Below are 27,014 nucleotides of genomic sequence, written 5' to 3'. Positions count from 1 at the left end.
CTTCTTCTTATTGTTGATTATAGTACAATATGAAGGTGATGTAATGTATGGTGATTAACATAACATAATAATAAAAATGTAGGTAGGGTATAAAAATAAATAAAAAAAAATAGGGTAGGACTATTAAATAAAACAAGAGCCAGAACTTGCAGGTTTTGAAAATTTCCAGTCTCTTCAGATGGCAAAAGATGCTGAAATTAATGGCTACCAAGCAAAGAGCATACCCAGGGCACTGAAGTAATGTGGTCTAAAGATTCCTGGAAATATGACTATAAAATTCTTTAAGGCTCAGAAGGATGAAAGGTGATGCACCAGAGCACCATCCAGTCAGGCCAAGGCCCTCTAAAGATCACCTCAATCACACAATAGGGCTTCTACTAAGTTTAAGGGTGTTGTCCCTCAGCTGTCTCAGCACAAAACCAAGATGGAAAAGGTTGTATCTTGAGATGTGTGGTTGTGGCTTTGGAGTGGACTTCTTTAGCATGAACACCAGTAAGATTAACAGGAGACAAAGTTTCTAAGAGAATATACTTGAAGAAATGTCTCTAGCTTACACTGAAAGGGCCAGAGAGTACAAAATAAAAGAGAACTTTGGACTTCTACCTGCTATGAGCAGGAAGCAGGCTGAGCAAACGATTCAGCTATAACCATGTACTGCCTTTCATATAAAAGGAAGTATGTCGTAGGGAAGAATCAAGAGTCCTGAGATCAAAGCCAAGAGAATTTCCAGGCCTTGACTCCTAATCAATGAACACCAGCATGTACTTAGTGGGATTTCAGAATTGCTGACAAATGACTGCCATCTCCCCTTCCCCTTTATGAACAGGCATGTCTATAAAGGTTGTCTCATGCCTGTCCCACCTTTGTGCTGGATGGAGATGTAGGTGGGCAGATAACTCATCTCTTTCGTTCACAGGTCTTAAGATCTAGAGGAACTGTTCTTGAGATACTGCACATGAGGAATACCACCCTAGAACCTGATCCACATCTAGACCTGATTTAGATGATGAGATTCAGGAGGTGAATGTATTTTGCACATTAGGAGGTATGTAATAAATAATGTGGCCCAAGTATGAAACATGGTAGTTTAAAATTTAAAAATGCCCGTATTTTTTTCCCCCTTCAAAGGTTGAGCCTAATTACCTTCCCCTTGGTGTGTGGGCTGGACTTGTGGCTCACTTCTAGTGAATAGAATATTGTAGAAATGAGTAAAATGTCTGAGACTAGGTCATAAAAGACAGTGCAGCCTCCTTGCTCACTCCCTGGGAATACTTGTTCTATAAGCCAGCTAGGCATGTCCTAAGAACACATAGGTAATCCAGTAGAAAGGCTCATATGGAGGAACTGAGGCTTTCTCCCAACAGTGAGCAAGGAACTGGAGTTTCCTGTCAATAGCCATGTGAGTGAGCCATCTTGGAAGCAAATCCTCCAGGTTCAGTCAGGCCTTCAGGTGACTGTACCTCATGGAACTCTGAGCCACAACAACCCAACTAAGTTGCTCCTGGATTCCCAAGTCTCAGAAAGAGTGGGAGATAATTTTTTTTTAAGCTGTTAGTTTTGTGGTAATTTGTTATAAAGCAATACTCCCACCTTGGGCTCTGCCTTTAGTCGTTTTAGCAAGAATCCTATTGGGTCAGTTTAGGGAAAACTCCCCACCATTGATACCTGACCACACTTGATATCTGTTCAAACCCCTTATTCCACACCCTAGATGTCATGAATAATTTTTCTTTTAACATTTCCAAGCTTTGTTATTAGGAATTTCCTTCAAATGAGTATTTTCATACTTTTACCTTTTATACTGTATTCATTTTGGGGGGACAGATTTCTAGAATTAAAACAGTTCATATTTTTATCAAATATTTTTTAATAACCCATGTAGTAATTTGAAAAGGATGTATGTATATAAAGACATTTAGTGTATACCCACACACAGTGTATAACCTCAAAGCTCCAAGGAAAATTTAATTCACAGTAAACTGTAAATTCAGACTAAAACATTCAGCCTGCATACCTTTGGGATTAACTTACTCAAAAAAGTATGCTGAATGAAAACTTTAATAAAAATGAAAACATGCCATCAAAATATTGGGGATTCAAAGCTGTAAACAAAGGTAGGCAAAGTTTAAATACTTTATTAAAGAAAAAATAGATTTTGACAGAGAGAGACACAGTGAGAGAGGGAACACAAGCAGGGGGAGTGGGAGAGGGAGAAGCAGGCTCCCCACATGGGGAGCCCGATGCGGGCCTCAATCACACGACCCCAGGATCATGACCTGAGCCGAAGGCAGACGCTTAACGACTGAGCCACCCAGGAGCCCCCAAAAATAAAACTTTTAAAATAAAAGGTCTTTATAAAAAAAGAACAATCCTAAAGAAAGTATAGAATGAATTAAGACAAAAATAGAGAAAACAAAATTAGTTGAGATAATAAATCAAGGGTTGCTCCTTGGAAAAAGGAAATCAGAAACATTGATAAAACTGTGGCAAATCTAATGAAGGGAAAAGGAAATCCATTTCAAAATTAGAAATGAGAAAAGGAATGAGATTCTGAGTAGAAGTGGAAATATTCAGGAGAGGAAGGTTTCAGGATGCCTGGATGGCTCCTTTGGCTAAGGTCATGATCTCAGGGTTCTGGGATCAGAAGCATCTTGCCTTTGGCTCAGGTCATGATCTCAGGGTTCTGGGATCAAGCCCTGTGCCTGGTTCCCTGCACAGTGGGGAGTCTGCTTGTCTCTCCGCCTCTCCCCCTACCACTTGGGCTCTTGCTCTTGCTCACTCTCTCTCTCAAATAAATATTTTAAAAAAAAAGGAGAGGAAGGTTTCTAATAGAAAAGTTGTGAATCAGGCTGAGCATAACTTCAGGATAGTAAAGAAAATGTAAATGACTGTCTCAACAGACATTGTAAATTATCCAATAAAACTAAGCAATTTTCTTTAAAAATTCTAAAGGCAGAAATTCATTAAGCAATATGAGCATTACCTTTAATGGTAAAGCATTTCTCACTAAAACCAAGAACAGAAAAGCTCATTTACATCTCACTGTTTCGAAGTTTTGGCCAATGCAATATGATTAAAAATAAACACAACTGGCAGGAAGGCAAAGAATCCACATAGTGGTACCAAATAAAATTTAACTTAAACTTTACTGGTGAAAAGATAATAAAACAAAAAGTTTTTTTTTTCAAAACATTTTATTACTACAATTGCTATTTTACTTACAATTTTTGGCAACATTAACAAAATAATAAATTTCATCTTAAAGAACAAGCAAGCAAAATAGACATAGAAATTCACAAAGGGCAATAACAAAATAGTAATCTTGACAGATATTCAATATATTTGTAAACAAAACAAAGTGACATTGCATTAAAAAAATATAGAGGTATCAGTAGAAAAACAGAGAAAGCTCCTGAAAGAACTGAACTCACTATATTCAGTTTCTTTTGGTTATAGGCACGGAAATTGACTCAAGCTAGCTCAATTCTAAGAAAAGCAAAGCTTTTGATGATTATCTTCCCAGCTTTTTGTGAAAATCTAGGAAATTTAACCAGGTTGGAGAGGAAACAGGGAGTGGGGAGGCTTAAAGTGCCTTTAAAAGGGTGAGTAGTAAGAAGGAGGATGGAGATTTCATTGTATCTTTTAAGAACATTGGTGAAGCTCAACAAACTAAAGGAAGTATCAAACAATTAAGCGAGGTAGCAAGCCATGCAGGCCTAAGAGAAAAGCATTCTAAGAGAAGAGCAGTTGCAAAGTCTTTGGAACAGGAAGAAATGTGATTTGCTTAAAGAAAAGCAAGGCCAGTGTGTCAAAAATAGTGCACCAGTGGGGAAAATGGCTGAGTAGCATGGCAGAGAATGGAAAGGCGAGAGGAGGTAGACAGGGGCCATATCACCAGAACCTGTAGTTGGCAATAAATAACAATTTGTACTCCTTAGGGTCATACTTCAGTTAAACAGCAAACAACAGTTAACAGTGTTGATAATACCAAGCAACCACAAAAAGACAGAACTAAAATATTTCATATTTTTACTGTTTTCAAAACAGAATTTCTGTTATAGGAACAGAATAAGGGAGATAAGTATGCAAAAGTCTGCATATCTATTTATATACAAGTTTCTACCTGAGACTAAAACAAGTGTGCGCATACACACACACTCTCTCTCTCTCTCTCTCTCTCTCCACCTAAAAAAATAGGCTCAGGCTAAAATATTAACAAAGTGCCTTGGCCCAAGCAAACTAATAAAAAGGCCTAGTAAAGTGTTTAAAGTGCAAATCAATCAATCAAGCATTGAGCAAATAAATATAATAGAATCTACACTCAGGAAATGCTTTAAACCATAGACAATAAACTCACAACTACCTATGTTATCTGTCCTCCTTCCCAACTCTATAAGGGGTACTAAAGCCCCTGATGACTATCACTTCCCAGCTTTCTGTGAAAGCGTAGGGAATTTAACGAGATTGAGGAGGGAAGAAAGCAGTGGGGAGAGATAAGGTACCGTTAAAGAAGAGGAGAAAGCAAGGGAAAATAGGAGACATTTCTCCTTGCTCAGGTCTATGGACAGCATCCTAGTTTCCTTAAGTCATGTACAGAGGCTTCTAGGTACTTGAGTCAAGGTGGAAAAAAAAGGGATGGCACTAGAAACTACCCAGGAGACTCAATCCTGGGAACCCACAGAAACAGTCACGGGTGATATTCAAGAACCAATACTCAGAGAGCACTCCTGTTATGTGAAAGTCCTTGGAAATGGCAAGGGGAAAAGGTTCCCCCCAACAGTACAGTCAAGGATTAGACAGTTGGATAGATTAGTTGAAGGACAATAACTCTAAGACCTAATACCTAGTGAAATAAACGGGACATTTCTTAACACATCGGAGGGTGTCAAGGACGACTTTAAACTCAACTAGTTTGATAAGGGAAACTATACAAACAGAGTAACTGTTAACTGTAATACATTCATGTCTAAGGCAAGAAACAAAATTGCAAATTTCACATGTTCAACTGGGCTAAGATATATGTACGTGGAAAAATATAAGGAAAAGTCCTATAAGGGGTTTAATTCTACTCAGTCACCATGGGCTGCTTTTATCCACTGTACCTACTATTCTTGGACAACCCCCATTCCAGCTTAATAGTAAGAGAACTAAATTTAGCCTAGTCCTTGAACTGGATAGATACCATTTGTTTGGCGCTTTTCAGTTCAAACTGTGGGTCCAGTGCAGTTCAAACTATGGATGTCAGGGCTTCTTTCCCTTGAGAAATTTTACTTGCTTTACTGATGTGACTTAGAGGTATACAGCTAATTCGTTCTGACCAAAGGCCAGCCAAAAGGGAGAGGGAAGGGAACAAACTGAATTCTTCTTTGGATCACTCAACAGGAGGTCCACTGGCACCAGGCCCCATTCTATTCATTACCCCTGCTTTTCCATCTGAAACCAATGGTACAGTGATTGTTTCCTATCTGCAAGAGTCCCTTGCCAAAATACCAAGCATTTTATTTTAATGGTTTTGCTTCCTTGGATGTTCTTGTGCTAGGAAAAGATACTCTGAGACAGTGGTCCTTCTGCCTTGGCTCCAAGAGTAGAGTGAGTGAGTGTGATAGTGTGTGTGTGTGTGTGTGTGTGTGTGTGTGTGTGTGTGTGTGTGTGTCCTCAACCAGAATAAGAAGCCACTGCCTTCCACTGACTAACCTCCCAGTTTCTGGTTCCCATTCATGCCACACCTTGTCCCTCAACTTCTCCACACTCAGGATCTCAGAGTCAGATTACGTTAGACAAGCACAAGACAGACACTTCTGGGAGCTCAGCAGCAAATGGGACCATGATGTAACAAAGCCATTCAAGTCTGACTAGAGTTAATATTGAAATCTTCAAGGCATGGAAAAAGTTGAAGATAAAATTAAGTACTTAAAAAAACTCTATAGATTCTATATATAGAAATTAGAGCTTTCAAACTTAAAACATGAAATATCAAAATAATAAATAGCTTTCCACTCTTTTCTCACACATACATACACAAAACATCTTTTATGTGTTAAGCCAGATACAGTACATGAAAACCAGGTAGCAAATTTTTAAATAACATTTCAAAATTCAGATCAGACAATACTGCATTTCATGAATTTAAAAAGAAACTCATAAATGACTCATTGGTTTCACTATTTTTGATGCTACTGAATACTGTATGGTTTTTTTTTTAATGGGGTTTTTTTATTTTGATTGAAATACCTGCTTTAGATTTACTGAAACTAGAATTAACGAGGTTTTTTTGAAATTCTACTTTTAGATCTGGGGGGTGATGGTTCAGAATCAGATGTGCTCACAGTAATGGATGCTACTTCCACTGATCCTGGTTGAAGAGGTCCCAGTGACACTTGAATAACAACCTTTGTTTCAGGGGGCAATCCCTCTAGTTGCTTAGGCTTCTTAAACATTTGATGACACTGAGTCTTGTGCTCCATTTTCTCCTTAAAAGTTAAAAACTGTAGCCGGCATTTGGAACACTGGTGAACACTCTTTTCCCAGTGTCCCCTATAATGACACATGTACGGTGTTGCAGTTTTAAAGATTTTGAGACAGAATGGACAGAGCAAATTTTTAGTGTTTTCATGGCATTTTCTGAAATGTGTTTCCACATCAGCAAAGGCTGACGATCTGTAATTGCAAACCTGGCACACATAGGGCATTTCGCCAGGCTTATGATTGTCCTTCATGTGCTGTAAGAGAACCTGATCTGTTTTGAATGACAATTCACAAATTTTACAGACAGCAGAAGGCTCCTGGATGGTGTGTACACTTTCAATGTGACACTGCAGCTGGAAGGGAGTGGGAAACTGTCGGTGGCAGTGCTGGCAGGTGGTGTGGCTTTCCCAGCTGTCACCCCTCTGCTTCTCAAGTTCCAAATGGTGCTTCATGTGATTCATAAACTTGACATTTTTTAGAACTTTCAAGCAGCTGAGGCATTTAAAGGTTGTATGAGTCTTCTCTTCTGGCTGACCGTCTCCTTTATGTTGCCCATAATAAAAGTCACTAAGTAATATGACCAGACTTCCTTTCTTGGGATCAACAATCTGGTTTTGACTTGCTAGACTCAAAAAGTCTGTTTTTGCCGGTCTATTTTCCTTAACAGGATTTATAGGCTTGAAATGGACACTGTCCTTTGGAAAAGCTGTTGGAAAAGGTGCTCCATTCTGAACATGGCTTAATGAGGTATGAACACTGTCTGAGAATGTGCTTTGCTGCGAAGTCATTGTATGAAAGATACCTGAAGGGGACAAAGCTGAAGCATGTCCCTCTATGATTCCATCACTGAGTTTAGGCCTTTTGGGATTTATGTCATTTACTTCAGCAGGGGAGAGTTGCTTTGATATGCAAGGACTTTTATTCATACCTCCTACAGAAAGTGCTGTTCCTACTGGATGCTGTAATGAACTTGTGAATGTAATCAAAGGAGAACATAACTCTGAAGAGCTATTAGGCACGACTTGTGGTGAATTATTTTTATAATCGGGTTTAGACAAAGGCTCAATAATAATGGGACTATCTGTTGATCTTGATTCAGATTCAGAAACTGGCAAGGCAGTCACTGCTTCTGATATAGGGGTCACATGACTTATAGGCTGAAATTTGTGAGTAGTACCTTTTCTGAGGTGACCATACTTTTTTCTCCTTGAACATGAACCTGGGGTGACTCTGTTCAAAATATTTGAAACAACTGGTTTTGAATTTGAAGTCACCCCAACAAAGATCAGCTCAGCATCGTCATTTACATGTTCCACCCCAACAAAGATCAGCTCAGCATCTTCATCATCTACTTTTTTGGTTTCTTCTATGTTCTGCTGTGGTTCAGGCTCTTGTTCTTCCTCACATAATATAGAGGGCTGTTCCATTTTCTAATTTTTTTTTTTATTCTTGAAGGTGTGGCCACAGTCCCAGTGCTTTCTTTATATAAATTGCCACCTAAGTACAAACACACTAAACATCAGTAAGTACGGAAAAATGCATTATCTTATTTAATTCTCTCCAAAACTCTACGGTAGTTATAAACACCCTTATTTTATAAGATAAGGACACTAAAACTCATAGAGGATAAATGACAGCTTTAAAGCCTGCTATTATTATAAGTCTGTGCAACTCTAGAATCATAGCTTTGCCTTAAGCTGATTATGATTTCTTCTACTAAAAAAAGAGGAAAAAACTAATAACTAATCACTAGGTGAAATCATATGTAAAGGATACGTTATTTTACAAAGGCATCATTGTGCAGTGTTTAGAAACATGGGTTTTGGAGTCAGAGAAGATTAAGCTGGAATTCTAAGTCAGCCACAAACCAGCTGCATCTTCTTTGGCAAGTTTAAAACTTTTAAATGTGTTTTATCTTAAAGGCAAAAGTTCTTATTTCTTAGACTTAAGGTAACAGCTCTTTTTAAAAAGCACCAACAATTCAATGGTACCTTATTTTGTAGCTGAATTAAAGAAAATTTTATAGTAAATGTATATATCCCAATTGATTCATACATACTAATTTTGTAATATTAATGTAGGAAAAAAGAAGTGTCAAATTCAAAGAACAGAGTAAGAGTAAGAGTGCTTACCCACTGTCAACAAACAGCATAATTCAATGTCAAGTGCTTAACACATGCCTAGCAAATTGGGAACAAACTCTCTTGATAATCTCATCTCAACTCAAGACCTTAATTATAGTCCATTCACTGATGTCTCCTAAATTTCGCCCTCTAATCCTAACTTCCCCACTGAACTTATATCCAACAGGACTTCCTCCCTCAGCCCACCTCAGTCTCTTTTCCACATAGCAGGCAAAGTAATTCTGTCAAGTCACATTCTATCACTGCTCAGCTCAAAACCCTCCAACGGCTTTCTAGTTTACTCAGTAAAAGGCCAAGTGCTTCTAATAGCTCCATTGCCTGTAAGACCATGCTTCCAAGCCTACGTACTGCCCTGCAATTATGTCCTACTCCTCTCCCCTATCCATCTCACTCTAACCACACTAACCACCTTGGTATTTCTTGAACACATTAAACACTTTACCTTGTTTAGGGCCCTGTATTTGCTGTCCTTCTAATATGAATGCTCATCATCCAGATACCTGCATGGCTGAATCCTCACCATCTTCAGACGTCTGTTGCAAGTCTTCTCCAAGAGGTTCTCAAATACTCCAACCAACTGCTAATTCACATTCCCAATCTCTCTTCTCTTCTCCTCACCTTCAAGTCCTTATCACCACCTAACACATAAACTTTATCTATCTTGATTATTTTCTACTGTCCATCCAGTAAAATGTAAACTCCAAAAGACAGAGATTATCTTTTGTTGACTGTTGTATCCTCAGCACAAAGAACAGTGCCTGGCACAATATGGGAGGATTTGTTAAATGAATTAACAGTAACTTTCATTAATCAGAACCTTTATTTGTAGAATAGACTGTACTCCATTAATTCCACATTTTCTATTTTTACTCTTAGAACCTTGTCCCTGTCAGATACTCTGTAGGCCTGTGAAGGACTGAAAGCTGCTAGCTTTTTACAAACATTTTTTATCACAACCCATAATGAAAACAATGTATATGGAGTCTCACTACACAAACATATAAATAGCAATTGCTTTACTACATGGGATGCTTATTCTAATATTTTCTATTTCATTTTTCTTAAATTGACCATGACCTACAAAATTAATTATGACTCATCAATGGCTCACTACTAGTGGTTTGAAAAACATTGGTTTTAGGCTAGCAAGACATAGGTACTTTAAACTCTGGATCATAACTCACCAGTTTCTGAAAACCTGATGTCAGAATTCACTGTAGTCCAATGTAGACCCTTCAAACCCCAACTATAAAAATTAAACTGGCATCTAATATGTGCCATGTTCCTCCCACCAATTTAATTAGCACATCAGCATATAATTTTGGAACAAATAGATATTTAATCCTGAGATGTGTGTACCAACTTAGAAGTCAAAAAATAGAATATGAAGCAGAAAAATTATTTATTATTTTCATCACTTGTTCCACAACTATATTTTGCTTGCCCAACAGTGGTATGACACTAAACACAAGTACTAAGTAGAAAGTGGTGAATGCGTGAAGCTTACAGTCTAGTGTGTCATGAATAGTGATTTACAACCTTAAAATTAATATCAAGTACATAATTAGGAAATATGTAATGCAAGAAAGCATATAAGGCACACCTGAAAACACTGCTCTTTAGAGTCACTGAAATTGGTTTGGTCTGACTCTATACAATTTCAATCATCTAACTCCAGGATGATGCCACCTAGTCCACTGTTTCCCAACATAAGTACCACTAACATGTCTGGACCAGATAATTCTTTGTTGTGGGGGGGCTGTTGGGTGCATTTAGGATGTGTAGCAGTATCCCTGACCTCTACTTATGAGATGCTAGTAGAAATGCCCTACACGTGCATCAAAAATGTTCTATGGGAGAACTTCCATCCTTAATCTAACCTCCTGAGTATCACCGTCCACATTTCTAGTGACTATCTTCTAGGTAATTCTACATGATGCTCTAATATCCTCTCCCAAGAAATAATTCTAAGTTGAAATTATTAATATTCTCCCTGATATCATAAAAATCAAAATAAAATTTAAAACTTGAACTTAAAAAATAAAAATTTTAAATAAAAAATAGAATAAAATCTAATTTGACAACCAATATGACCATAAGAATTATCTGAGGATAAACTTTTCAAGCCTAGAAAAATTTATGATTCACCTAAATTTACATGTAAAGTCTGGAGACAGAGTTAGGACTAAAGTTCATGATTCCTGAAATCTAGTTCTGTGTTCTTTCCGCTAGAACTCTAACTTAATGCATGTCTAAATTCTGGTGATGGTGCTATTAATTGCTTAGTCTCTAAGGATCAGAGTCTCACTGGATTCAATTTTAATCTCCTTGTATTTTATAAAAACTGTTCAAATCTCCCCCAACCTCCATCAAATTATTCAAAGAAACTTATAAGTGGTTCTAAATAACTTTTTAGAGCATTAGTCATTCTACCTTTCATTTCCATTCCTATTAAAGCTCCTCCCCCAATTTCTAAGTTTGAGTCCACCAGTTACTTCATGTTTGTACATCTGCACTAGGCTCCAAATTGTCATCTCTCTGTCCTTCAAATTATCGCCAACTGCATACCACCACTAGGTGAATCTTAAAACAACTCTGTTATTATATCACTCCACTATCCCTACATGTTAAATGACTCCTCCAATTTTAGAGAATACATATTATAGTATGCTATGAACCAAACTGTGTCCTTCCAAACTTCATATGTTGAAGCCCTAACCCCCAAAGTGATAGTATTTGGAGCTGGAACTTTGGGTTCCCATCTAATTAGGTTTAGATAAGTTCATGAGGATGGGGTCCTCATGATGGGATTAGTACCAAGAAGAGATATCTGAGAGCTTGCTTCTTCTCTGTCTCCCACCCACTATGTGAAGACACAGTGAGAAGGTCTGCAAGCCAGGAGGAAGCAAGCAAATCAGCCAGCACCTTGATCTTGAATTTTCCAGGCTCTAAAATCATGAGAACAAATTCTGTTGTTTAAAAAAATAAAAAATAAACTGGGTTCCAAGAACATTGTCAGATTTTTCACCCAAATGATCTTGGTAGGATTTTATAGCTGTTGACCATATGGATTAACTTTCCATCCAACCAATTATTCAAGGTGAAAAAAAGAGAAAAAAATCAAACCTAAAGTGAATAAATAATGAATGAGTTCATTTAGAAAAATAGTAACATCAGGCCATGGGAATTTTCTTAACACTTCTCTTCTGGTACCTTTATTTTCTACAATTTACCAGAATCTTAAGATACTTGGGGTCATGAAGTTGGACATGCCAAAGACCTACTAGATCTAAGGAGTTAATCCTCAAAACCACTTCATATCCCCCATCAACAAAGCTGCCAAGGGCTGTGGAAGGAGTTAATGAGAAGATTTCATGCCAAAGATAGCTGAGATGGCAGTGGGTGATAATTCATCTCCCAGGTTATTCCTATGCATTTAAACAATGTCCCTCTTCATGGGTCTTTGTTATAGCTACACACCACCTTTATTTCAGGCATCAGTCTTTCTTGAGTAGCTTCCTGAGATTAGGCTAACAGGACTCCTTTGATACCTATCCTCATTCTTCACCCTGCTACCACTCCTTCAAATTCCCATCCCTACCCCTTCACTCTTTCCCCATCCATAGCACTCATGTCTCTCTCCCACTACTCTTCTTACATCTGCTACCTTAGAATTTAATGCCCATTAAACATATCCTTGGGGAAATGAGAGCCTCACAGGGTCCTTAAAACTACATTAAACATGTATATTCCCCTTTAGGACAACTAAGAAAAAACAAAAATAATGTTCTCATGAATATTTTTTAATAAATATTTGTTCATAAATAAGCTCGGAATGGTAGAGGAGTATAAAAATGGGGTTTAGGGGCGCCTGGGTGGCTCAGTTGGTTGAGCAACTGCCTTCGGCTCAGGTCATGATCCTGGAGTCCCAAGATCGAGTCCCACATCGGGCTCCCTGCTCAGCGGGGAGTCTGCTTCTCCCTCTGACCCTCTTCCCTCTCATGCTCTCTCTCTACCATTCTCTCTCTCAATAAATAAATAAAAATCTTTAAAAAAAAAAATGGGGTTTAATCTAGCATGGGAGTCTAAAAAGGGAACAACTGTTAAACCAAGGTTTTTCTTTGCCAAAGACAGGATTATTTCTGTAGATTGGACTAAGAAAAATTAACAATTTATAGACCCTCACTACCTATTTTCACTCTTGCTACCTCTCTGACTTCTTTTTCCATTATTCTAACACTCATTCCCTGCAATCCAGCCACAGTGGCTTCCCTGTTGTTCCCTTTAGGCTCTGCCTGAAATTCTTGTCTCCCAGATATCTCCATGGCTAACAAGACTTGCTCTGATCACCCGATCTACAATTACAACACTTCTACCTACCCAACATTCGATCCTATGACCCTGCTCTATTATATTCTTCCTAATTTCATAACATCACCTTCTATATCACCAAAGCTTGTGTTATATGTATATATAAATATATGTGTGTGTATATATATGTGTGTGTGTATATAATGTTATATTATATTATATACCTTTCTTCTCCACTGGACTGTCAGTTCTTTCCATTGGAAAAATTCTGTTTCGTTTTTTAGCTTGTTTTTGTCTGTTTTGTTAATTGATTTCTCCCAAATTCCTAGAGCAGTCCTGGCACATAAATCTTAAATATATGTGAAAGGAAAACGATTACCTAGGAGTTAGAAATAAATTCAACAAAGGAAAGTGGGCTGAGGGAAGAAGTAGGAAATGTTCAAACCTGAGGAACACGCAATTTTTTCAAGTCTGGGAGCCACTGAAGTGTACTATTACAGCAAATGTGAGAACCCTGCAACCCTGGGACTCAGGAGAATGACCACAGTCACTTTCAGCCATTTTCCCTTGTCCTTCCTTTCCTCCCAAGAGCAGGATCTTAGCAGAATCCACAAACTAGAGATGAGCAGGGTGGCAGTTCAACCTAAAAGTGGCCTATTAGTTCAGAAGCAAGTTCTTTCTCTAAGACCAAGTGTTTAGAGAGGGTTTGGAAGTATCAGGTGACTGGTGAATGATTTAAAGAGGGGCTGCAGAGAACCACAAAAAAGATGACTTAAAAAATAAAAAGACAATGTTAATTTGTTAAATGCCAGCAAAAGGTAAGGTCATAGGGAATGGTGAAATATGAAACTACAAACATTCCTTCCTTCATAAAAGCAAAGAGAACAACAGCAAAAATTGTCAAAATCAAGCTTTTTCATCCCAGAAATTAACCAAAGGTTTGCAAAAACCAGAGGATTTCTGTGGAAAACATTATGGCAGTTCCTCAAAAAGTTAAACATTGAATTATCACATGACCCCACAAGTCCACTTCTAGGTATTGCCTGATTAGAACTGAAAGCAGGTAGGTACTCAGACAAGTACATGTAAAGTACATGCTTGTTTATAGTAACATGACTCACAAGAACTTTATGGTGAAAATAATACAAATATCCATCAGTGGATGAGTAAACAAATTGTAGTATATACAAACACTGGAATATTATTCAACCATAAAGGGAATAAAGGCTCCTCCATGTTCATTGCTGCATCATTTATAATAGCCAAGATACAGAAACAACCTAAGTGTCCACAGATTGGTGGATAAAGAAAATGTGGTATGTACAAACAATGGAATACTATTCAGCTGTAAAAAATATGAAATCTTGCCATTTGCAACATGATGGACCTGAGGGCATTATGCTAAGTGAGATAAGTCAAACAGAGAGAGACAAATATTGTATGATCTCACTGATATGTGGAATCGTAAACAACAATAAGCTCATAGATAAGAAGAACAGACTGGTGATTGCAGAGGCAAGGGAGAGGGGTAAAATGGATGAAGGGGATCAAAAGGTACAAACTTCCAGTTATAAAATAAATAAGTCATGGAGATGCAATGCACAACATGGTAACTATAGTTAATAATACTGTATTGCATATTTGAAAGTTGCTAGGAGAGTAGATCTTAAAAGTTCTCATCACAAGACAAAAAAAAATATGTATGGTGACAGATATTAACTATACTTATTGTGGGCATTTCACAATTTATATAAATACCAAATCATGCTGTATACCTGAAACTAATATGATGTTATAGGTCAATTATACCTCAATAAAAATAATTAACTTAATTTTTAAAAAGTGGAATGAAGTACTGATACATGCTACAACCTGAATAAACCCTAAAAACATGCAAAGTGAAAGAAATCAGACAGAAAAGTTCACATATTGTATGATTTCATCTACAGGAAATATCCAGAATAGATAAAGGCATAGAATCTAAACACAGATTGGTAGTTGCCAGGGGATGAGAGAGGAGAAATGGAGAGAAACTGCTTAATGGTAAAGAATTTCACTTTGGAATGTTTGAGATGTTTTGGAACTAGATAGAAGCAGCAGATGTACAATGCTCTAAATGCCACCGACTCTTTCACTTTAAAGTGACTGATTTTATGTTATGCAAATTTCACCCTCAATATATTATTTTTTTAAATAAAGAGGGGATATTACTACCAACCACACAGAAATTACTACCAACCACATAGAAATTTTTTTAACGTTTTTTAAGATTTTATTTATTTGAGAGAGAGAGAAAGAGAGCACGTGAACAAGCAGGGGAAGGGGCAGAGGGAGAGGAAGAAGCACAGAACAGGGAGCCCCCCAGGATGGATCCCAGGACCCCAAGATCATGACCTGAGCCAAAGGCAGACACTTAACCAACTGAGCCACCTAGGCCCCTGAAATTAATTTTAAAAAAAATTAAGGGAACACTATGAACAATTCTATTTCAACAAATACGATAACCTTGATGAAATGAACAAATTCCTAGAAAGACACAAACTACCAAACTGACTGAAAAAAACCTAGAAAATATGAATAGATCCAAAACAAGTAAAGAGATTAAGTTAGTAATAAAAAAAATTCCCAAAAGAGAAATCCAAGATCAGATGACTATCCTGGCAAATTCCATCAAAACAATCAAGAAGAATCAACTCTCCAAAAATTAGAAGAGGAGAAAAAACTTTCCAGCTCATTCTGAGGTCAGTACTATTTATACCAAAATTAAACAAAGGTATCACACACCAAAAAACAAACAAACAAAACCTAGACACCAATATCCCTTATGAATAGAGGCAAAAATCCTTAACAAAATACTAGCAAACACAATTTAATAACATATAAAAAGGGCTATACACCATGACCAACTGAGATTTATGTAAGAGATGCAAAGTTGGTTCATTATATGAAAATCAATCAACATTATACCATTTCAGGGGCGCCTGGGTGGCTCAGTCAGTTAAGCGGCTGCCTTCGGCTCAGGTCGTGATCCCAGGGTCCTGGGATCAAGTCCCACGTCGGGCTCCTTGCTCAGCAGGGAGCCTGCTTCTCCCTCTCCCTCTGCCTGCCTGCCGCTCCCCTGCTTGTGCTCGCTCTCTCTCACTATCTCCCTCTCTCTGTGTCAAATAAATAAATAAAATGTTTAAAAAAAATTATACCATTTCAACAGAATAAAGGACCAAAAAAACCCATATCTGCCCGCTAAAAAAGCACTGGACAAAATCTAGCACCCTTCTGCAAGGAGAGAATAAAAACACACTCAACAACCAGGAGAAGGGAACTTTCTCAGACAAAGGGCATCTGTAAAAGACCCACAGCTAGCGTTACACTTCATAGCAAAAAGACTGAAAGCTTCTCCTCTAAGATCAGGAACAAGACAAGGATGTCCACTTCTACCATTCTGATTCAACATTATACTGGAAGTTTTAACCAGGACAATCAGACAAGAAAATAAAAATAAAAAAGCATTCAGACTGGAAAAAAGAAATAAAACTATACTGAAGAGGACATGATTTTGTATATAGAAAATCCTGAGGAATTAGTATTAGAACTAATAAACAATATAAGATCAATATAAAACATCAATTATATTTCTATACACTAGCAATAAACACTATGAAAATGAAATTAAACAAGCAATTCTATGTACACTAGCATTAAAAAGGGTAAAATACTTAGGAGTAAGTTTCCAGAAAAAAATGCTAGACTTTCATACTGAAAACACTGAATTATACTGAATACATTGCTAAGGCAATTAAAAAAGATCTAAGTAAATGCATACATCCCATGTTCATTCATAAGATTTAATATTGTTAAAATGGCAAGATTCCCAACAGTGATCTGTCAAAATCCCACCTGGCTTCTTCACAGAAATTAAAATTCAGATGGAAATGCAAAAGACTCAGAATAGCCAAAACAATCTCGAAAAAGAAGAAATGAAAATCTCACAATGATTTCAAAACTTACTGCAAAGCTACAGTAATCAAGAGTGTGGTACTAGCAAAAAGACAGAAACACAGATCAATAGAATACAATTCAGAGTCCAAAAATAAACCCATACACTAATCGTCGATTGATTTTCAGCAAGAACAGCAAAAAATTAAGTTGGGAACAGATAAGTCCTTTCAAAAAATGTTGGAACAAGTGAACATCCACATCAAAAGAATGAAGTTGGACCCCTACTCACAGCATATTAAAAAAAAAAAAAACAAAAAACTCAAAATAGACTGTAGAACTAAATGTAAGAGCTAACTGTAAGTCTTTTTTAAAAAAATAGAAGAAAATGGTTTTTTAGACAAGGTACCAAAAGAATAATGACAAAAGAAAAACAAACAGGATTTCATCAAAGGGAAAGCTCTCACACTGTTGGTGGAATGCAAGCTGGTACAGCAAGTCTGGAAAAAAGTATGGAGGTTTCTCAAAAAGTTGAAAATAGAGCTACCCTATGACTCAGCAATTGCACTACTAGGGATTTTTTTTTTTATTTTTTTATTGTTATGTTAATCACCATACATTACATCATTAGCTTTTGATGCACTACTAGGGATTTACCCCAAAGATACAAATGTAGTGATCTGAAGGGGCACCTGCACCCCAATGTTTATAGCAGCAATGTCCACAACAGCCAAACTATGGAAAGAGCCCAGATGTCCATCAACAGATGAATGGATAAAGAAGATGTGGTATATATATACAATGGAATATTATGCAGCCAGCAAAAAAAAAAAAAAAGAAATCTTGCCATTTGCAATGACATGGATGGAACTAGAGGGTATTTATGCTAATCAAAATAAGTCATTCAAAGACAATTATCATATGACTTCACTATTATGTGGAATTTAAGAAACAAAACAGAGGAGCATGGGGGAGGGTGGGAAAAATAAAACAAGACTAAATCAGACAGGGAGACAAACCATAAGAGACTCTTAATCATAGGAAACAAACTGAGGGTTGCTGGAGGGGAGTGGGGGGATGGGGTAACTGGGTGATGGGCATTAAGGAGGGCACAGGATGTAATGAGCACTGGGTGCTATATAAGACTGATGAATCACTGAACTCTATCTCTGAAACTAATAATACACTATGTTAATTAATCAAATTTAAATAAATTTAATAAAAGAGGATTTCATCAAATTAAAAACTTCTGTCCTTCAAAAGATACCATCATGAAAGTAAAAGGACAACCCACAGAATGGGAGAAAATATTTGTAAATCATATATGTGATAAGGGAGTTGTATGCACAATACATAAAGACCTCTTACATAAGAATAAAAAGACAACTCTATTTAAAAATGGGCAAGGCGGTTGCCTGACTGGCTCAGTCTAAAGAGCATGTGACTCTTTTATTTTTTATTTTTTTAAAGATTTTATTTATTTATTTGAGAGAGAGAGAGAGAGAGAGAGAGAATGAGAGATAGAGAGCATGAGAGGGAAGAGGGTCAGAGGGAGAAGCAGACTCCCCGCTGAGCAGGGAGCCCGATGTGGGACTCGATCCCGGGACTCCAGGATCATGACCTGAGCCGAAGGCAGTCGCCTAACCAACTGAGCCACCCAGGCGCCCAAGAGCATGTGACTCTTGACCTCATGGTTGTGAGTCTGAGCCCCACGCTGGGGTGGGGGGTAAGATTAAATAAAAACTAAAAAAATGGGCAAGGGAATTAAATAGAAATTTCTCCAAAAATGATATACAAATGGCCGACTATATGAAAAGATGTTCAACATGACAGTAATCAGAGAATTGTGAATCAAAACCACAATGATACATCACTCACACCCCTTAGGATGGCTACTATTAAAATATATAAAAATAAATAAATACACCAGAAAATAACAACTACTGGTAAGGATATGAAGAAATTAGAATCCTTATGTGCTGTGGTTGGAATGTAAAATGGTGCAACTGCTATGCAAAGCAAAAGAGGTTCCCCAAAACATTAAAAATCGAACTACCATATGATCCAGCAATCCCACTTCTGGATATATATCCAAAAGAAATGAAAACAGGATTTCAAAGAGATATTTACACACCCATGTTCACAGCAGAACTGTTCTGATAACTAAAAGGTGGAAGCAGCCCAAATGTTCATCAACTGATGAATAAATTTTAAAAATGTGTATATACATACAATGGTATATTATCCCACTATAAGAAGGAAGGCCTGTCACATACTACAACACCCATGAATCTTGAGGACACATTATGCTAAATTAAAAAAGCCAGTCACAAAAAAGACAAATACTATATTAATTCCACTTATGTGAAGTATCTAAAGTAGTCAAAGCAGGGGCGCCTGGGTGGCTCAGTCGTTAAGCGTCTGCCTTCGGTTCAGGTCATAATCCCAGGGTCCTGGGATCGAGCCCCACATTAGGCTGCCTGCTCAGTGGGAGCCTGCTTCTCCCTCTCCTACTCCCCCTGCTTGTGTTCCCTCTCTCACTGTGTCTCTCTCTGTCAAATAAATAAATAAAATCTTAAAAAAAATAAAATAAAGTAGTCAAAGCAACAGAAAAGAAACAAAAAGTAGAATGGTGGATACCAGGATCTAGGGAGAGAGGGAAAAAGGAACTTTGTTGTTTAACGGGATGGATACAGAGTTTCAATTTTGCAAAATGAGAAGTTCTAGAGATCTGTTTTAAAACAATGTTAATATATTTAACACTTAAATGGCTAAGATGGTAAAATTTATGTTACCTGTTTCTTACCACAATAAAAAAATGAGCAAAAAATTTGAATAGACATTTCTCCAAAGAAGATATACAAATAATATAATACAATAAGATGCTGCTCAACACAATTAGTTATTAGGGAAATGTAAATCAAAATCACAATGAGATACCACTTCATATCCACTGGGTTGACTATAATCAAAAAGAGAAACAGTCAAGAGTGTCACAGAGAATGTGGAGAAATCAGAATCCTCATATATCATTAGTACAACTGCTGTAAAATGGTCAGCCACTTCGGAAAACAGTTTGGCAGCATCTCAAAAATTAAATATAGAGGTATATGCTCCAGCAATTTTACTCCTAGGTATATACCCCAAAGAGTTGAAAACGTTAAGTCCATACAAAAATTTGCTCAACAATGTTCACAGCAGTATTATTCATAATTGCCACAAAGTGCAAACAATCCAAATGTCCATTAACTGATGAATGGACAAACTGTGGTATAGCCAGCCATACAATGGAATGTTATTCAGCCATGAAAACAAATAAAGTACTGCTGAACATGTATGACATGGATGAACCTTGAAAAGATGCTAAGTGAATAAAGCCAGACACAAAAAGGCCACATATTGTATGATTCCTCTTACAAAAAAATGTCTACAATAGGCAAATCCACAGAAACAGAAATAAATTAGTGGTTGCCATGGGAAGGGGTGGGGGGAGAATGAGGAAATGTAGTTGGTTGAATAATGACCTCAAAAAATATTGGATCCTAATCCCTGAAACATATATATGTTATCTGGGGAAAAGGGTCTTTGCAGATGTAATTAAGAATCTTGAGATGGGAAGATTATCCTGGATTATACAAATGAGCCCAAAATACCATCATAAGTATCCTCAGTAAGAGGCAGAAGATATCACATATACAATAGGAGAAGCTTTGTAACAAGACTGGAATGACATGGCCACAGCCAAAGAATGCCAGCTGGAAGAGGCAAGCAATGGATTCTCCCCTAGAGTCTCTGGGGTAGGGTGGCCCTGCCAACACCCTGATTTAGGTCAGGTGAAACTGATTTCTAACTTCTGGCCTCCAGAACTGAGAGGGAATAAATTTTTGTTGTTTTAATCCACCAAGATTGTGGTAATTTGTTATAGTAGCCACAGGAAACTAATACAGGGTTTTAGGGTTGATGAAATGTTCAGGAATTAGATAGTGGTAAAGACTGCACTATTTTGTGAATAAACTAAAAATCATTCAATTTTGCATTCTACTGAGTGAACTGTATAGTATGTGAATTATATCTCAAACAAAAAAATGCCTAGCAATAGGCTGGTGTGACCCCCCACATCCCAACAACTGACACTAAATTTTCAAAGCCCCTAAACAGACTCCATTCATGTAACAAGAATTAGGTAGTTAGGATTATGGTAACAAGGCAAACTAGTCTAGCCCACAAAGAGAGTTAAACTAGTATCAAGTGGTCAATTTACAAATTTGTAGTGGGAAGTATACATTCCTAGGGATGGACGGATATCTTCTTGTAGAGTGGACACCATTCTGATACTAAGGTCTTGAAACATCAATTATCATTAGGACTGCTAAATATCCTGATTTGACCAGGACAATCGAGTTTGACCTGCTGCCCCTATGTATTTTTTTTTTAAGATTTTATTTATTTATTTGACAGAGAGAGACACAGCGAGAGAGGGAACACAAGCAAGGGGAGTGGGAGAGGGAGAAGCGGGCTCCCCGCTGAGCAGGGAGCCCAATGCGGGGCTCGATCCCAGAACCCTGGGATCATGACCTGAGCCAAAGGCAGACGCTTAATGACTGAGCCACCCAGGCGCCCCCGCTATGTATTTTTTTAATAGTGCCACTTTTCACTCTTAAAAATACCCCGATCTCAGGGAGTCTGGGTGGCTCAGTTAAGCATCCGAATCTTGATTTCAGCTCAGGTCCTGATCTCAGGGTTGTAAGATCAAGCCCCATGTTGGGCTCTGCGCTCAGAGGGAAGTGTGCTTATTTTCTCTCTCTTCCTCCCCCATTAATAAAACAATTTCAGTGATAAATTAATCAACCTACTTGTAAGGAATCTGGAAGTTGTGAAAGTGGTGACAGCATATTCTATGCACCCTAGATGTGCCCTGACATGAATCTCTATGTAACATGTATCTCCCTGCTATTGGAAAGCTCCCAAAGGAAAAATCCTGGTAAGACTTCCACAAAGCATCCATACTTTGTTTTCAAATGTATACAATTCTAATGCTTAAGCTGAACTCTCAGAACTCTACTATTCAGTGTTACTCAAATGACTAATTTATACATTTAAAGGAAAGAATAAGGAATGCACCTAAGAATACTTGTGGTTGATAAGTGTACAGAACTTACAAAGGATGGCTTAAAATAACTTATACCCAAATTTTTTAAGTGTTATGAAACCAAAATATGATAGTCACTATTATTTTTTTTCATATCAAATTGACCCTAACATAATAATGCTGTGTTAGAACTTCTGGGTGCAAAAAAAGGAGGAAGGGGTAATTTCTTTTTCTTTCTTTCTTTTCTTTTCTTATCTTTCTTTTTCTTTCTTTCTTTCTTTTTCTTTCTTTTCTTTCTTTCTTCTCTCTCTCTCTTTTTCTTTAAGAAATTAGGAAGAAAAGTGTTACTCTATGGAAAGATCATCATAAGTTCTATGAGTGGTCATACATACAAGGTTGGTAACAGTCTGATGTTCACTATTTTGGATGAACTACAACTATAAAACATATTAAATTAGTAGAATTAGAACATATTCCTGTCCACAAAAGACTGAGAAACAAAGAAATGACACAAGAGCATAATCGTAAAGAATCATACAGTTTTGACAATCTCCTAACCCTAACCCCTAACAGAGAAAAGGGGAGGGAGAAGCATCAAGATAGTGTTTGTGAGGAATTTGAGTATTAGGAAGTATTTGGTGATCCTACCATATGCCAGGTACTTGTCTAGGTACTGGGAATATAGTAGTGATTGAAACAAAGACCCTTTCTTCAAGGAGCTGACACTGCAATAGAGGTAACTGGAAAATACATTTAAGAAAATATACACACATAATGTTATTGCGTGCAATGTTATAGTATCACATATCACATATTTTAATACATAAATATAAAATATAAAATATTTTATATTATTATATGTGTGTATACATAGATATAAAATTTCGAATGGTTATAAATGCTATAGAGAAAATAAAGGCGGAAATGAGCCAGGTAGTATGAAGGCAGGCTGATATTTGTATGGCATGGTTATGGAGATCCAGCAGAAGGAAGAACAAATACAAAGGCTCTGAGACTGGAGCATGCTTACCAAAGTTAAGGACTGGTCAAGAGGCTAACACAGGCAAGCCAATGGAAAGGGAGAGAAACTGGAGAGGAGATCAAAGAATGAGTTTGTTGTAGTATGTTAATGTAGTCCATTCTAAGTTCTTTGGTTTTTACTCTGAGTATAATAGGTCACTGGGAATTTTGAGTGAGGAGTGATATGATCTTTCATTTCAAAAGGATTACTCTGGCTGCTGTGTGAAGAAATAAGACTTTAGAAAGTAATAACTGGAAGCAGGAAGGCAAGTTAAGAGGCTACTGAAATAATACAGACAAAAGATTATTATAATACAAGCCAGGGATACTGAGAAGGGGTCAAATTCTAGATCAAAACCTGCAGGTCCACAAGATTTGTTGAAAGATTGGATTTGGGATGTGAAGAAAAGGATGACACATATAAGGGGTGATGCTGAGCAAGTAAATATGAGACCAAAGCTCAGGCAAAGACCTGGGCTAAGTACACAAATTTTGGAGTCTTTGGCATGTAATGTTATTTAAAACACAAGACTGGATGAGGTCATCTAGGGAAAGAGGTCTGATATCCAAGTCCTGGGGCATTCCATTGGTTAGAGGTCAGGAACATGAGAAGAAACCAGAAAAGGATACGAAGGAAGAGTTACTTAGAGCCAACTAGGGGTGGGGTGGTGGGGAGTGATAAAAGGAGAATGGAGAAAAAGCATGTTGTAATCCAAATGAAAAATTATTTTCAGGGAAGAGGAAATGAATGACTCTGATAAATGCCACAACAGATCACATAAATTAATAACTAACAGTTCAGAACGCCTGGGTGGCTCAGTCAGTTGAGCATCTGCCTTCGGCTCAGGTCACGATCTTGGGGTCCTGAGATCAGGTTCCGCAACAGGCTCCCTGCTCCGCGGGGAGTCTGCTTCTCTCTCTCACTCTCCCTTGGTGCTCTCTCTCTCTCTCTCTCTCTCTCTCTCAAATAAATAAATAAAATCTTAAAAAAAAATAACAACTGACCATTGGGTTAAGCACTGTGGAATTCACTGGAGATCTTAACAAGAGTGGATTTAAAGGAGAATGGGAGAACCAGAGGAAGCAAATATGGACAACTCTGGAGAAATTTTCCTCTAATGAAAAGCAAATATGAAATAAAATAAGCAAAAGGGAGATGTGCAATTAAAAGATGGATTTTTAATGAGAGGTGACATTACAATCAGTCTGTTCGCTGATGAGAATGATCCAGAGAACCTGAAAACTTAATCCAGGACAAAGAGGAGACTTGCTGGAACAATATTCCTGAATAAACAAAAACTGCTTGGATTTAGTACACAAGGGGAGGTTTTGCCCTTAGCCTGGAGCCAAATAATTCACTCATAACAATAGAACAATATGGAGAAGAGTTGAAATGGTGGATAAATGGGTGTGGTAGCCAGTCTCCAAGATGGCCCCAAATGATCTTGCCTCCTGGTATTCACACTCTTATGTAGTCCTCTCCCACACTACCACAGGGTTAGCCTATGTGACTAAGCAAATACAGAAGTAATGGTATGCAACTTCTGAAAAAGACTCTACACTTCATCTTGGGAGCAAGCTCTCTCTTGAATCACTCACTCTGAGGGAAGCTACAGCTGCCACGACAGGAGCAGCCCCATAGAGAGGCCCACAGAGTGAAGAACTACAGTCAAGTGAGCAAGCTCAGACACTGATCATCCAACAAAACTCAAGTCTTCAGAGATGGCCAATCCTGCCAAAAGCTTCACTACAACCTCATAAGATACCCTGAGCCAGAATCACCCAGCTAAGCCAGTCCTAGATTCTAGAGTATACCAGTGAAATAAACATTTCTTAGGTCATTAAGTTTGAGACAATGTGTTACACAGCAATAGATAACTAACTATATAATGGGTCTCACTGCGCTTATATACACAAGTTACTGGGCATACAACTTACTTATTGTTTTGCCTACTGGTATGAAATGAATTCATATGGCCTCCCCTACCCAGTCACATTCAATTACTTCATGAAATAAAGCCCTTAGGAAAAGGTTGTAGAAATGAACAAACTAAACCTATGTAATCATTTTTAACCAATACACATTTACCCTGAATGAACCATTTTAATACTTTAATACATTAGCTGAAATCTTAGGTATGCATAACAGCCCATTTTAGCCTCCTACTACCATTGTAAAAGAAGTCAGTTTTACATAGCTTAAAATGTATGATCCTCTTACTTTCTTTTTCCTTTCAAGAGAGCAGGTGAAAGAATGCCACCCTTCCTGTTTTTAAGGAAGCAATATAGAGAACTCCAGAATTACCTAAATCAGTGATTGGCTTGAATTTATCAGACATATTCAGGTCATACACACTCAGGAAACACTGTCTAAATAGTAGTATTTTAACACAGAAGAAAATAAGAGAAAACTGAAGAAAAGTGGTACAATCTTGGTCCTTATAAAGACCTCTCATCTTACCTCAGGTGTGCACTGAAACTTCTAAGAACTTGACATATTCCAGGCAGGAGAAGGTCACATCCTTGAGGCAACCATAGAGGAGGATTAGGGCTACTTACACGTTACAGGAATATTTCATATCCCACTGCCTACCTGATGTTGCCATCTGGATGTTCATCAAGCATCTCACACTTAACCAGAAGAGAATTGGTGTCGTTTCCCCCACACCTGTTCCTCCCAACTACCCCCTCTCAGTAAAGAAAACACTATGCCTGCCAACTGCCCAGATCCAAAGCCTGGAAACCACCCTGGGTCCTGGCTGTCAGGAGGACTTCATTAGGGTGAAAGAGTCTGAAATAGAGTCCAGGCAGAGATGCAGTAAACCAGAAAAATTAACAAGGCGCTGAGGCAGGGGCGAGGAAGCAATAAATGAATTTACAAATGCTTGAATCGCCTTAAAGGGTCTGGGCCGACAGATGCCCAGAACGGGGAGGAGGCTGGCTGGGGACGTTTAAATGCCTTAAGTTCCACAAGAGACCCCAGCGGGCCGGGGGAGGGGAAGGTATTAGGAGCCAGAGCAGGCCCCTTCTCCAGGAGGCCCAGGCTGGGCCCAGGCTTGGGGGATGGGGGCGGCCCGCCAGGGTGGGGGAGGGGATGCTGCCTGAAAGGCGCCCGCAGAGATCGGGGAAAGGGGTGTGCGTGAAGGGGGTCTCAGGACCCGCCAGAGGCCGCTTACCCGACACTCCCTTCGGAGGCCGCAGCAACAGGCACAGGCCGCTCAGGCAGAGCGAGACCAGGAGCGGTGTGGCCCGCGGGGCTGCGGCCGCGCAATCCCTCCCATCTCCCCTCTGGGAACACTGGGGCCGCGCCACGCCCCCGTCCTTACCGGCCCCGGTCCGCAGCAGTCCCTGAGCTGCCTGAGGCGCACCGCCCCGAGGCGCTCCCCAGGCGAAGCCCGAGGGGACGACGCCTCCTCAGGCCCCAGGCGCCGCCGACGCCGCCGCCTCCGCACGCGCGCCCGCTGCGATCTGTGATTGGCTGCCAGGTGCGGGCCCCAGGCCGGCGCGGCTCTGGGCGCTGCGATCTGATTGGCGGAGAGGCCGGTCCAGCGCCTGCGCGCGCTCTGGCGCCCCTGGTGGCGATCCCTGGGCGCGGGGTCAGGCTGAGATGGTTTAGGGCGTCAGCGATGACCCTCAGTCCCCGGAGGAGTCTTGGGAAGTCAAGGTTGCAGAGCCGACCAGGGTTCAAGGATAAGGGCAGGCTCCCAGCCCATCAGGGGATACCTTTGCCCACCTGGAGGTTAGTTCTCATAATCCTCAGGTGTGGTCCCTTTTTCGTAAAACACTAGCTGCCCGCCCCATGTTTAAGAGAACTTGACCACGCAACTGAGTCTTGACGCCCATACTCTTGATGTTGCATCTAGTCAAGCTATACAAAAATAGACTGGCACCTATTTTTGTATAGCTTGCAGCGACCTAAGAATAAACTTTATGTTCGTTAATGTCTGGGAAAAACCCACAAAGAGAATGTTATTTTGCAACGTGAAAATTACGTAAAATTTAAATTTCAGTGTCCGTAAATAAAGTTTTATTGGAACACAGACATATCCATT

At 38.7% G+C, this 27,014-nt stretch overlaps 1 protein-coding gene across 1 annotated transcript; it reads right to left on the bottom strand.

Moving 5' to 3' along the window:
• Positions 1–6,257: 6,257 nt before the first annotated feature.
• On the bottom strand, positions 6,258–7,892 carry LOC114201505 (zinc finger protein 280B). The gene has a single exon (XM_028094189.1). It carries the CDS (start codon positions 7,890–7,892, stop codon positions 6,258–6,260), a length of 1,635 nt encoding a protein of 544 aa, XP_027949990.1.
• Positions 7,893–27,014: the final 19,122 nt, after the last annotated feature.

The sequence above is a fragment of the Eumetopias jubatus genome, unplaced genomic scaffold, assembly GCF_037043125.1.
Source record: "Eumetopias jubatus isolate StellerSeaLion01/CBP00866 unplaced genomic scaffold, mEumJub1_p1.0 scaffold_16, whole genome shotgun sequence".
In the NCBI taxonomy this organism is placed as follows: Eukaryota; Metazoa; Chordata; class Mammalia; order Carnivora; family Otariidae; genus Eumetopias; species Eumetopias jubatus.
Note: the sequence above shows the minus strand (reverse complement) of the source record. Positions and strands in the feature narration are given on the sequence as shown.

Excerpts from the sequence above, each read along its gene's own strand:
- LOC114201505 (XM_028094189.1), bottom strand. The coding sequence starts at position 7,892 with ATGGAACAGCCCTCTATATTATGTGAGGAAGAACAAGAGCCTGAACCA.